Here is a 13,474-nt window from a genome sequence, read left to right on the forward strand (position 1 = left end):
GAAATGCTGACCTTGCCCAAGCCCTGTGATGTGTAGGGAATGTGAGCATAGTATTCCTCTCGGGTGAGCTGATCTCTCTCTCTCTCTCTCTCTTTCTCTGGCAGATTCTGTCTCCCCACAGAGCACCTCCCCATCCTCTAGCACCCCCACCTCTCCTGCAGGACACATCAGACCGAGCTCTCTTCATGGGCTAGTGCCAAAGCTCAGTGGTCAGCGTTACAAGGTGGGGCGCCGCAAGTCCACCAGCAGCATCCCCCCATCTCCCCTTGCATGTACTCCTTGCTCAGTCCCACAGCCGCCTTCTCCTCAGAGGTCTCCATCGCCACTACCAAGTTATACCAAAAACATTCATTCCTTCCAGGGCAAGACCCTGTCTCCCCCCACCATTGTCAGGCAAGTGTCTCGGCCCAGGAGTGCCGAAGGCCCCAGGTCCCCTCTGCTAAAACGAGTCCAATCTGCTGAGAAAATTGCTACCTACCTAGCAGAAAAGAAAACCATCAGCAGCCGGAAGCTCACACTGGAAATGCCTCCAGGAGATGGGATGGGGGAGGCTCTGGGGGAGCGGGAGACTCCTGTCCAGGTGGGAGAGCTCTGTGCTGTGGCTTACCCAGGGACCCCCCGAATGAGAGACTGGACAGGGGAAAGGCACGACCGCGACCAGGAGGTCGTTGTCATGAGGAGGCTGAACCTGTCGGAGCGCAGAGACTCCTTTAAAAAGCAAGAAGCTGTCCAAGAAGTGAGTTTTGATGAGCCAGAGCTGGTGCCTGTGAGTGAGGATGGCACGAAAGCAGAGGCCAAGCTGGACAGGGAGCATGCACCATGGAGACTTGCCCCTCATGCAGCTTCCTGGGTGGAGACCAGACCAAGTTCAGCATCTGGTAGCTTTTCAGAGCCCCCAGACCCAGAGCAGATGCCTACTGTGGTGCCCCAGATAGCAGTTCAAGGGTCAGAGAGTGATGAACAGGAGACTAACACAGCTGAGTGGGAATGCCAAGGGTCCTACCCTATCCAGTTGATGGCCAGGGTCTATACTGAACAAATGGATGGAACTACAGCAGTGGAATACAAGAGTGTCTCCTCCCAGTGTAGAGAGAACCGGGAGCAGAGAGAGCTCTGTGCGGGACAAGAGCCCTCACCAGCTCCTGGGTCCCCGCATAGGACATGTTGTGGTAAGGACATGGTGGGCTCACCCCAGCTGAGCAAAGCACCTCCAAGGCTGAAGTTGTGTGGGAGCTCAGGAATGCAGGAGAATGAGTGCACTAAAGCTGAGACGCTCAGAGCAAATCAACAAAAGATGCATGATCAAGCTCGTAAAAAAGTCAAGGATGAGTAATAGCCACACGTTAAGCAAAAGGAACTGCTAAAGGTGAACAGATGATAAAGTGACAGGGCTTCTTCAGCTCTGCATGAACTCCACAAGGGGTCAGCTTCCAGAAAAAGCACATCTGTGTTGGAGACTGACATATCATCCAGCTGCTGAGATGCACTCTTCAAATTACATACCTGCATTTTGTGAGAGTAAATGCATCTGAAACATTTTTAACATCAGACCTGGCAGGGGGTGGGGAATAATTTGACGAATTTACTTACAAAAGGTTTTTGTACTAACTGGAAAGATGTTAATATTTTTGTAGAGCTAAGGAAGCTGCTCTGTTGTGATGGCATTTCCTCAGCAGGACCCTGTTGTAAATAGAAAGGATTAGACGTGAATCCTTGTAACTAATTTATTACCTTTATAAGCTAAGAGGAGGCATCTGAGGGCATCTCAACTGACTTGTGCTAGAAGAAGCATTACCGCTGTTTTGTAAGTGTTTATAATCCCACCTCTGAAATGCACTATATGTTTTCTGTCATTTCTAAGAACCACTAGTTTTGGCCCTTTTGTTGTTGTCAGTTTCAGGTGGCAATGCACAAAGAAAACAGTTAAGAGACAAGCTTTACAATACCATTTTTGGTAGGGTTATGCACAACAGGGTATGTCTTGGTGCTTTGATCTTCATACAGGTGTCTTATTCCTCCCAGAAGAGCTGGTCTTCATTAAAGGTAAAAGCAGTAACTTCATAATGATGGGATTCCTGTTCTGGAACAGACCAATGGTCCATCTAGTCCAGTACCCTACTCTTGCCAATGCCAGATGTCTCAGAATTAGGCATAAATTTCCCTCTCCCCAATATGTTTGTTTGGGAAGAATTTTTGCTTTGGTGTTTTATGATGCTCCTGGGCAGGGGACACACATGTGATTGATGCCCACCAGGAATGTATGAATCAAGTATTACAAATCCCAGACAAACCTTGTTGAACAGTTTCCATATCCTGGCCTTGTGCTGTCGCTGGCATTGAACATTTCTCTCCCAGAATGTCATATATACATCTCAAACAACAGCTCCTCTTTAGTGTGTATGCTGAACCATTACTCTTCCACTTCTTCTTCTTTGACATGTTGACTTGGCCAATTCTAGGACACAGTGGTACTGATAAAGGGCAGCACGGCTCCAGGCCTCTGTGCGCGTTTGCCAAGATCGGATTGATTTTGTGAGTGAGAGTGAGAACTTCCTTGCTGTGTGTGGCTGGTTCCCATCTATGTTAATTGATGCTGCATATAAGCCATGGTGTTTGGGGTAGAAAATGAATGTTTTAGTAACCTACAGATGTTGCCTCCGGTTCTTTCCACATTGCAGTTATCTTTCTTGGCTTAAGTATCAGAGGGGTAGCTGTGTTAGTCTGGATCTGTAAAAGCAGCAAAGAGTCCTGTGGCACCTTATAGACCTACAGACGTATTGGAGCATGAGCTTTCATGGGTGAATACCCACTTCGTCAGATGCATGTACAAAACGTCTGTTAGTCTGTAAGATGCCACAGGACTCTTCGCTGCTTTCTTGCCTAAGTGAGTTTGGGTGGTAACATATTCAGGGCCTGCCCGTGGCTTCTAGCTCAGCCAGAGGGGTTTCTGCAGAGGGAGGTGAGCTACTCCCTCCTTCTAGGTGCTGATTGTGTTTCCTCCCCACAGAACAAGAGACTCTGCTGAGAATCTTACCATGTCTGCCTCATGGCAATGAGAGGGTCACCAGGCTGACTCATCAGGAGTGATTTTATCATGTGAATCTTAGTTGCAAGAGATCGAGCTTGGGGATCTCCTGGCATTTGGTGATTGATCCAAATTGCTCTTTAGCAGCTGAGGAAGTTGAGGGATTTTCACTTGAGGTGCTGCTGGCAAGGGGGGATGCACCAAGGGATTAGACGCCTTTAAATCATGTGAGCAAGACGTGATGTATTGGGCTAGAATATGCCTTAGTGTGTTAATTTATAAGCCGCTCCAGGATTCCGTCTGTTGGAATCAGAAGATGACGACACCTAAGAAGCAGTTTGACAAAAGCTAAAGAACCACAAAACTGGGATTAGCCCATGAGCAATATCTATCTCCGCATGTCACATTGGTAGGTCCTGTGTTCCCTGGACTGGCTAATGTCTTTCGGTGCTTTCTGCCTTTCCTTGAATCTGCAGCATGTGAGGACTGTCGTTATTCAGCTCAAGGCCCTGTTGTAAAGGGTGAGCCTACAAACCCTGCCCACTGGCTTTACATGCTGAGTAAGCAGCCAAGTACAGGTTACCTCTTGGCACCAGATGTCTAACCTTGTTTAACTGATCCTGTTTTCCAGCTGCTCTTGGCTAGCCTGGTCCCATTCAGATTGTGCTCCCATGTTAAAGGGAAACAAGAAAGACTATAAATTTGACTTGACAAAAGTCACCTTCTTAAGCTTTTTACTGTGAGTAGAACCAGGAATGGAGGGAACATTAAGAGATTTCTTTAGAGGAACTTGCAGATTTGTCCATTTTTCATTTTAAAAAAAAAAGAACATCCCCCCCCCCCCCCACACACACACACAATCCCTCATTCAAACTTCATCACCAACAAAGCTGCTGTAATTATTTAATGTGTTCTCTGCCCCAGGTATGTCCTTTTCCTCTCTTCTATATAACCATCCTCTCTCCCATATAACCTCCCAGGAGTAGGGTAGGGCAGTACCACCTGCCAGTCTAGCTTTTCCAAACTGAAGCTCTCCTAACTCATTTGGAAAGTGTATATTCTTTAATAAACAAAACACAAATAGAATGTATCAGTGGCTATTTCTATTGTGTCAGACTTGTTCAGGAGCTAGAACAGGAACTCAACCCTCAAACTGAAAATAATAGCTGGGGATTTGCATGGTGTGCTGGGTTTCTAGTGGGGGGTTCTTTTTATGACATCTGGGCAGATTATGTGAGCTTTCAAGGACTCACTGGTGCTCCCCTGGCACTTGTGCATTCCTGCCACATTAACAGCAGCTCAAGATTTGACTCTTTTTTTTAACTTCCAATTTTAAACTTTTTAAAGGAAAAGAAAAAGAATTCTCATGGTCTGACTTCCAAAGACTGTTTGAGCTTGGGCACTTCTAAATGTCCATGCAATGGTCAATTTGTACTTTCAGACATGTAGGCAAAACCTAGATAGTTGTAGAGGTTTGTAAGAACTTGTATGATCACCCCATCTGGTATCTCATGCATGAGAACTACAACACTGTACTGCTTATTCCTAGTCTCTGAAAGTATTTGTTTTTTCAGGCTTTGTGTAAGCAATAGGATTGCCAATGAAGATGTAATAAGTAGGCAAGCTATGGGTTTGATAGATCTGTCAGACCTCAAAGCTCATTCAGGGACCTGTGTGTCTGAACCAAATGAAAATTAGCTGAAGGGTTACTGATTACTTGGGACTGTTTAGAAGGGGGGGGACAGGACTTGTTTTCAGACCGCCTGTTTTAGACAAGATTGATTTTTATAATCATATAGAGGGTTTTTGTTTGTGTTTAATGCCTTTTTTTTCTTGTAGCGAGAGATTTAAATAGCTCTGAGCCAAAATAAATTAATCCGTTTGATCATCTTTTCTGAGATGTTCCACATGAGAGGGAGTTGGTTAGGAAAAGCACAACTGGAATTTATCCATCTGTTTCCTTCCTTCCCTGGGCCAGGTTTCAGTATCTTCATGCAAATATTAACAGAGTTTTTGTCTATTTTCAGTGATTTAGTTTCTCTGCTGTATTCTGCATACAGCTAGTTTCTAAAACCTTCCCCAGGATGTGCTTTCAGAACATACAGACATTCCACAGAGGTTTCTGAGTGAACGGAACATTTAATTAGAGCCCTACATTTTTAATAAAAATGTAATAAACTACACTCTGTGTTGTCTCAGTTGTCTTTAGTTGTAATTTCTGAACTCCCTTTCCCTCTTGTGCTGGTGGATTTGTATGAAGAGTCCCTCTGGCATTTTCCAGCATTTCTAAGGTTTTATATGATGTAAATGTTTACATTTGATAATGCATGTGTGTTTTTTCTAACTGCAGTGTTTGCAGAAACTGACAGTGCAAGTATTGGGCTTTTATGTCAAAACACTTATTTATATCCCTCCCTGTATAGTTTGTATTGCGATATCTAACCATGTGCGCAAAGTTGCCAGAAAGGTATTTTTTTATTATTATTTGTATAATGCTAATGTTTATGCCATTTTGTAGCACCAATCCCACCGTAAAGTGATTCCTTTTCCCACCCCAGACTTGAGAGTAACTGGTGATGCTAGCTTTCTATTTTGATTGCTTATTTAAGCAGAATTTGGGGTTTTTTAAGTTTGTGTGGCTGTTTTAAATTGACTGCTTCTCCTGTGTTAATCCTTGTAGTAGTTTACCCAGAAAACAAGCAAACAATAATGTTGGTGGCCAAGAGCATGTATTAATTCCACATCATCAGCCTGTGGAGGCACAGAAGCACTTTCTGGTTTTGGGGTTTAGTGAACGAAATGGTTTTTTGCTAGATGACAATGCAGAATGAAGTGTTTTTGCTTCTGAAATGATGTTGCCAACAATTACTCTCTGTTGTAATCCTGTTTCTGCGGAATCCGTTGTTATTTCCTTTTTTTTTTTAAATTTAATCTCGCTTATTTAGGATAGGTTTTCTGCTTGCTTCCTCTGCCTTCTCTATTAACCACTCAGGAAGTTAGCATTGTTGTTTTGAAAAAACTTAAAAATGGACATCTCCTTTACACTGAGCAGGTGTAAAAGGGTCTCAACAAGACAGTGGCTGAAGAACTATTATGTAAGAATAAAACTCATTTCAGAAGTTGTATTCAAAGGATTTTTATGGAAAATGTCTTAAAAGTAAACAGGACCTTGTCTTCCTGTATTGTACTGAACACTGGTCTTGGTATGAATATATTCAGAAAAAGTTTCATGTTGTAATAAAATTGTTCCTTGAGATGGAATTGAAGTTCATAGTCTTCTGTTCAAGGGGGGGAACTACTTAGTTCAGAACTGCTGATACTGAAGCTTTTAAAAAGCATTTTGGAAATAAATGTATTACTCCTGCATGTTCACTACCCAATCTTCCTGATGTGTAACACGAACTAAATGACATGCAGTGTAACAACTGCTTCAATTCCTTCCAGATTTTGCAATTCCATGCCTGTGACTCCACTGCCTGTTTGTTCCTTTGTGTGAAGATCTTGTTGAATGGCAGTTCACATCCCAACTTCAGCCAGTAGATTCTAGAGTAAAATCCTGAAATTAGCTGAAGCACTAGCTGATGCTGTCAACTTAGCCAGCAGGCTCAAGGCCAGGATTGCATCTGTGGCATTGACAACTGGTCTGCTCAAGTAAAAGGATGCACAAGAGTGACCAGCCCAAGGAGCTAGAGTATAGTACCTGGCACCACCAAATATTTCCCATTCATGACCTCCTTCCCTTCCTTTGCTCTGCCTGTAACAAGCTCACTGCATCCCATGATTTACATCAGGGGTGCACAAACTTTTCCAGTCGTGCCCTCTTTACCATTGGTCACCCTCCCTCCCCCCTATCACTTTTAATCTGAAGTAATCCCTTCTGCGCTGCTGCTGGCGGCGGCGCTGCCTTCAGAGCTGGGCGGCTGGAGAGTGGCTGCTGTTAGGGCATTCATATTTTTTCCAGTACGGGAGGACTATTTTTTTTTTTAAGCCTGCTCCTGTCCCGCTCTGCAATACCTACTCTTTTTATCCCACTCCCGCTATTATGGCAGTGGGTTCTGTAGGATGTATGGGATTCCAGTTCCTTTGTGCCCCCAACCTCTTTCGCCTCCCTGAGGGCATGCCCCCACCCCCAGCTTGTGCACCATTGACCTCCATCTCATTTCCTTTGTCTCCTCACGCTTTCTGAAAACCAGTTCTCTGCCTCGCTGCAGACTCTTTTTGCTTCCCTCACCAGCACTGCTGTCAAGCTTCTCTTTCATTTCCAGCTACTCTCCCATGGCATCTTCTACAACCCAACCAACCTGCCTTACTCTTCTCTCCTACTCCTGTGGGTGGCTGTCATATCTCCCACCCCATCCTCCAACCTCTCTGATTTGATGTCTTTCCCTTTACTCTGCTGAACTGCATAAGGCCTCTTAATCATGGCCTGGACTGACTGATAATCTTGGTGACTCACTTGATGTGGTCTTCATCAAGCACTGCATGCTCTCTCTTTCCCCATCTCCTCCCCTTTCATCTCTGTTCCCTTATTTATTTGTAGAGGCCCCATTCAGGGACCATGGCACAAGGGTGCTGCACAAACAGGAAGATGGTCCCTACCCAAAGAGTTTAATCCCTTTCTCCACTCACTGATTTCTTTCAAAATTGGGCACACTCTTCCACCTCCCCTTGCACAGTTCTGTGACCTCAAGCCTATTTCCCACACCACTGATCCAGTCATTTCCCTCCTCTCCGGCCTTGCTCAGAGCACCTGCGCTACTCCAGCCTTCGGCGTGTGAGATCTTGTCAACCACTTTTTCCCCCAAACCTAAGGAAAAACCCTTCCCTTACTGCCTCCTACCCATTTCCTCTCCTCCCTTTCCCCTCAAACCTCTTTGGGGATGTGTCCTCTATCCACTTTGTTCTGGCTTCTCTCATTGGGGTCAGCACTGACCACCTGGACAAATCAGAAAGCCTGTTCGCTATTCATTCCACTCCAGATGTTTGAGCCAGTGTCTTCCCAGCTTACTCTGTTTATGAGTGGTTGTCATCTGTGGGAGGCCTGAAATTAATTTAGGATGGACAAACGGACTCTGGCAGCACCCTGGATCCTCAGAAACTTGCATAAATGACAAAGTGCTCACTAAACATGGGCCAGAAAATTGGATTTTGTATTTATCCTGGACAAAAATAAAACTCTGCCTCTGTGCATTCTGAAATGTATTTCCAGTGAGCCTTGTCAGCCAGTTCCCAAATCCAGTGTGCTTTGCTGGCAGGTGAGCAGCATCTCATCAGCATTCATTTAAACATGGAACTGGGCCTGTTCTCACAAAATATGTAAAATATGCTTTAGCTGAATCTAGCTGCTCTGCTTTCCCACCCTGCAAGAGTCATCAGCATGTGCAAGACTGAAAAGGCAAATCTTCCTCTTCCATATGTACACAATTACCTGTCTGACACCTACCAGCTGAGATGTGTCTGCACAAAATCACGCTTCCAGCTGCCTGTCTCGCATTGGATGGATTTCAGTACAACTGCAAAAGAATAAAAGACAGGCTGCTCCCACTGCTACCACGAAGCTTCCATTCTGCGGGGAAAAGATGTTACTTAAACCTTTTGGAGCTAATCATGTCTTTTTTTATTTTCCTCACTGCCTTGTGGGATGGTCGCTGAGCTGGGCATGGCAAGACTTGTTGCCATAAGCATCAGTGCTGGAGTTAGGCCAGAGCTGAGCTTCAGTAGATTAAGGAAAAAGTCAGACTAAACAAGAGCCCCAGTATCTCGTGGGCAAAAATGACAAGAACATAAGAACGGCCACACTGGGTCAGACCAAGGGTCCATCTAGCCCGGTATCCTGTCTTCTGACAGTGGCCAATGCCAGGTGCCCCAGAGGGAATGAACAGGACAGTTAATCATCAAGTGATCCATCCCGTCGCCCATTCCCAGCTTCTGGCAAACAGAAGCTAGGGACACCATCCCTGCCCATGCTGGCTATAATTGATGGACCTGTCCTCCATGAACTTATCGAGTTCTTTTTTGAACCCTGTTATAATCTTCGCCTTCACAACATCCTCTTGCAAAGAGTTCCACAGGCTGACTGTGTGTTGTGTGGAGAAATACTTCCTTTTATTTGTTTTAAACCTGCTGACTATTCATTTAATTTGGTGACCTCTAGTTCTTGTGTTATGAGGAGTAAATAACATGTCCTTATTTACTTTCTCCACTCCAGTCATGATTTTATAGACCTCAATCATATCCCCCCCTTAGTTGTCTCTTTTCCAAGCTGAAAAGTCCCAATCTTATTAATCTCTCCTCAGAGAGAAGCTGTTCCATATCCCTAATAATTTTTGTTGCCCTTTTCTGAACCTTTTCCAGTTCCAATATATCTTTTTTGAGATGGGGTGACCACAACTGCACGCAGTATTCAAGATGTGGGTGTAACATGGATTTATATAGAGGCAATATGATATTTTCTGTCTTCTTATCTCTCCCTTTCTTAATGATGTGCAACATTCTTTCACTTTTTTGACTGCTGCTGCACACTGAGTGGATGATTTCAGAGAACTATCCACAATGACTCCAAGATCTCTTTCTTGAGTGGTAACAGCTAATTTAGACCTCATCATCATTTAATATGTATAGTTGGGATTATGTTTTCCAATGTGCATTACTTTGCATTTATCAACATTGAATTTCATCTGCCATTTTGTTGCCCAATCACCTAGTTTTGAGAGATCCCTTTGTACATCTTTCCAGTCTGCCTGGGACATAACTACCTTGAATAGTTTTGTATCATCTTCAAATTTTGCCACCTCACTGTTTACCCCCTTTTCCAGATCATTTTATGAATATGTTGAATAGGACTGGTCACAGTACAGACCCCTGGGGGACACAACTATTTACCTCTCTCTATTCTGAAAACTGACCATTTATTCCTACCCTTTGTTTCCTGTCTTTTAACTAGTTACCAGTCCATGAGAGGACCTTCCCTCTTGTTCCATGACAGCTTACTTTGCTTAAGAGCCTTTGGTGAGGGACCTTGTCAAAGGCTTTCTGAAAATCTAAGTACACTATATCCACTGGGTCCCCCTTGTCCACATGCCTGTTGACCCCCTCAAAGAATTCTAGTAGATTTGGTGAGGCATGATTTCCCTTTACAAAAAACATGTTGACTCTTCCCCAACAAATTATGTTCATCTATGTGTCTGACAATTTTGTTCTTTACTATAGTTTCAACCAGTTTGCCTGGTACTGAAATCAGACTTACCGGCCTGTAATTGCCGGGGTCACCTCTGGAACTCTTTTAAAAAATTGGCGTCACATTAGCTATCCTCCAGTCATTTGGTACAGAAGCTGATTTAAATGATAGGTTACAGTCTATAGTTAGTAGTTCTGCAATTTCACATTTGAGATCCTTCAGAACTCTTGGGTGAATGCCATCTGGTCCTGGTGATTTATTACTGTTTAATTTATTAATTCGTTCCAAAACGTCCTCTAATGACACTTCAATCTGGGACAGTTCATCAGATTTATCACCTAAAAAGAATGGCTCAGGTGTGGGAATCTCCCTCACATCCACAGCTGTGAAGATGGATGCAAAGAATTCAGGTAAAGGGAAGAGCCTTCTGTCCACCTGGGAATACTGAGGAGTCTTTTTCTGCCTGTTAGTTTGCTGATCTGAAAGAAGACAGGATCTTTAACTCTGCCCTTTACAATGACTTGTTTGGGTGAGCCTTGTAGAGTATGCTTCAGGCCCAAAGTTGAGCCAGTAAAAGCTGTATTCAGCCAGTTTCCAGTGCAGTGTGAGTGGTCCCATGTAGTGTGGGAAGTTTGTATGTGTCTAGCTGTGCATGTCTGTGCAGCGCTGCCATTGCTGGTGATGATTTTTTTTTTTAAACCAGTGAAGGGATTTGCTTGGGGCTGGAGCCAGACCCTCCACGATGCATTGAGCTGTTCCAGCCTCCTAGTTAAGTTAACCCTCTTGGGTTAAGGTTAGAGGCGAGAGCAACAAGGGTGATGTCATGGTGGGCGTGTGCTATAGACCACCAGATCAGAAGGATGAGGTAGACGAGGCTTTCTTCGGACGACTAACTGAAGTTTCCAGATCGTAGGCCCTGGTTCTAATGAGGGACTTCAGTCACCCTGACATCGGCTGGGAGAGCAATACAGCAGTGCACAGACAATCCAGGAAGTTTTGGGAGAGTGTTGGGGACAACTTCCTGGTACAAGTGCTGGAGGAACCAACTAGGGGCCCTGCACCTCTTGACCTGCTGCTTACAAACAGGGAAGAATTGGTAGGGGAAGTAGAAGTGGATGGCAACCTAGGCAGCAGTGACCATGAGATGGTTGAGTTCAGGATCCTGACAAAAGGAAGAAAGGAGAGTAGCAAAATACAAACCTTGGACTCCAGAACAGCAGATTTAAACTCCCTTAGGGAACTGATGGGCAGGATCCCCTGGGAGGCTAATATGAGGGGGAAAGGAGTCCAGCAGAGCTGGCTGTATTTTAAAGAAGCCTTTTGAGGGCACAGGAACAAACCAACCCAATGTGCAGAAAGAATAGCAAATATTGCAAGTGACGAGCCTGGCTTAACACTGAAATCTTGGGTGAGCTTAAACTCAGAAAGGAAGCTTACAAGAAGTGGAAGTTTGGACAGATGACTAGGGAGGAGTATAAGAATATTGCTAGAGCATGCAGGGGTGTAATCAGGAAGGAAAAAGCTGAAGTACTCAATGCTTTTGTTTGCCTCAGTCTTCACAGACAAGGTCAGCTCCCAGACTGCAGAACTGGGCAACACAGTATGGAGAGGAGGTGAGCAACCCTCAGCGATGAAAGAACAGGTTAAGAACTATTTAGAAAAGCTGGACATGCACAAGTCCATGGGTCTGGATCTAATGCATCCAAGGGTGCTGAGGGAGTTGGCTGATGTGATTGCAGAGCCATTAGCCATTATCTTTGAAAATTCCTGGCGATTGGGGGAGATCCCAGATGACTGGAAAAAGGCAAATATAGTGCCCATCTTTAAAAAAGGGAAGAAAGAGAACTCAGGGAACTACGGACGGTCAGCCTCACTACAGTCCCTTGTAAAATCATGGAGCAGGTCCTCAAGGAATCTATTTTGAAGCACTTGGAAGAGAGGAAGGTGATCAGGAACAGTCAACATGGATTCACCAAGGCCAATTCATGCCTGACCAACCTGATTGCCTTCTATGATGAGATAACTGGCTCTGTGAATATGGGGAAAGCATGGATATGATATATCTTGACTTTAGCAAAGCTTTTTATACAGTGTCCCATAGTATTCTTGCCAGCAAGTAAAAGTAGTATGGATTGGATGAATGGACTATAAGGTGGATAGAAAGCTGGTTAGAGTGGTGGGCTTAACGGGTAGTGATCAACGGCTCAATGTCTAGTTGGCAGCCGGTATCAAGTGGAGTGCCCCAGGGGTTGGTCCTGGGGCTGGTTTTGTTCAACATCTTTATTAATGATCTGGATGATGGGATGAATTGCACCCTCAGCAAGTCTGCACATGACACTAAGCTGGGGGAGAGGTAGATATGCTGGACAGTAGGGATAAGGGTCCAGAGTGACCTAGACAATTTGGAGGATTGGGCTAAAAGAAATCTGATGAGGTTTTGTGCAGAGTCCTGCACTTAGGATGGAAGAATCCCATGCACCACTACTGGTAGAGGACCGACTGGCTAAGCAGCAGTTGTGCAGAAAAGGACCTGGGAATTACAGTGGATGAGAAGCTGGATATGAGTCAGCAGTGTGTCCGGGTTGCCAAGAAGGCCAACGGCATATTGGGCTGCATTAGTAGGAGCATTGCCAGCAGATCGAGGGAGGTGATTATTCCCCTCTGGCACTGGTGAGGCCACGGCTGGAGTATTGCGTCCAGTTTTGGGCCCCGTGCTACAGAAGGGATGTGGACAAATTGGAGAGAGTCCAGCGGAGGGCAATGAAAATGATGAGGGGCCTGGAGCACATGACTTACGAGGAGAGGCTGAGGGACCTGGGCTTGTTTAGTCTGCAGAAGAGACGCGTGAGGGGGGATGTGATAGCAGCCTTCAGCTACCTGAAGGGGGTTCCAAAGAGGATGGAGCTCGGCTGTTCTCAGTGGTGGCGGATGACAGAACAAGGAGCAATGGGCTCAAGTTGCAGGGGGGTTGGTCTAGGATATTAGGAAACACCATTTCACCAGGAGGGGGCTCTGAGGGATGGACACTGGGGGGGGTCACAGGGGAGTCGGGTGGGGTGCTCTGAGGGGAATGTCTGGAGGGTCACTGAGGGGAGCAGGGGGGGGGCTCGGAGGGGAGCGGTGGGAAGGGGGGGCTGTGAGGGGAGGGGTGGGGGAGTCACTGAGGAGAGCGGCTGGGGGGGAGGGGGGCTGTGAGGGGCGGGGTGGGGGAGTCACTGAGGGGAGCGGCGGGGTGGGCTGTGAGGGGCGGGGTGGGGGAGTCACTGAGGAGA

At 45.5% G+C, this 13,474-nt stretch overlaps 1 protein-coding gene and 1 long non-coding RNA gene across 5 annotated transcripts in view; one reads left to right on the forward strand and one right to left on the reverse strand.

Moving 5' to 3' along the window:
• MAST3 (microtubule associated serine/threonine kinase 3) overlaps positions 1–6,286 on the forward strand; it is a 63,124-nt gene extending 56,838 nt beyond the window's left edge. For all 4 annotated transcript variants that reach the window (XM_044998641.1, XM_044998642.1, XM_044998643.1 and 1 more), the window contains one exon: positions 105–6,286. In XM_044998641.1, coding sequence (XP_044854576.1) covers positions 105–1,333 — 1,229 coding nt within the window. In that variant the 3' untranslated portion in view covers positions 1,334–6,286. The remainder of the gene's footprint in view (positions 1–104) is intronic.
• Positions 5,927–8,593, reverse strand: LOC123355855. Its single transcript, XR_006575214.1, has 2 exons — positions 8,469–8,593; positions 5,927–6,568 (listed from the first exon to the last, which is right to left on the reverse strand). It is a non-coding gene; the product is annotated as an uncharacterized LOC123355855 (long non-coding RNA).
• Between the last annotated feature and the right edge of the window lie 4,881 nt (positions 8,594–13,474).

The sequence above is a fragment of the Mauremys mutica genome, chromosome 24, assembly GCF_020497125.1.
Source record: "Mauremys mutica isolate MM-2020 ecotype Southern chromosome 24, ASM2049712v1, whole genome shotgun sequence".
Classification (NCBI taxonomy): domain Eukaryota; kingdom Metazoa; phylum Chordata; order Testudines; family Geoemydidae; genus Mauremys; species Mauremys mutica.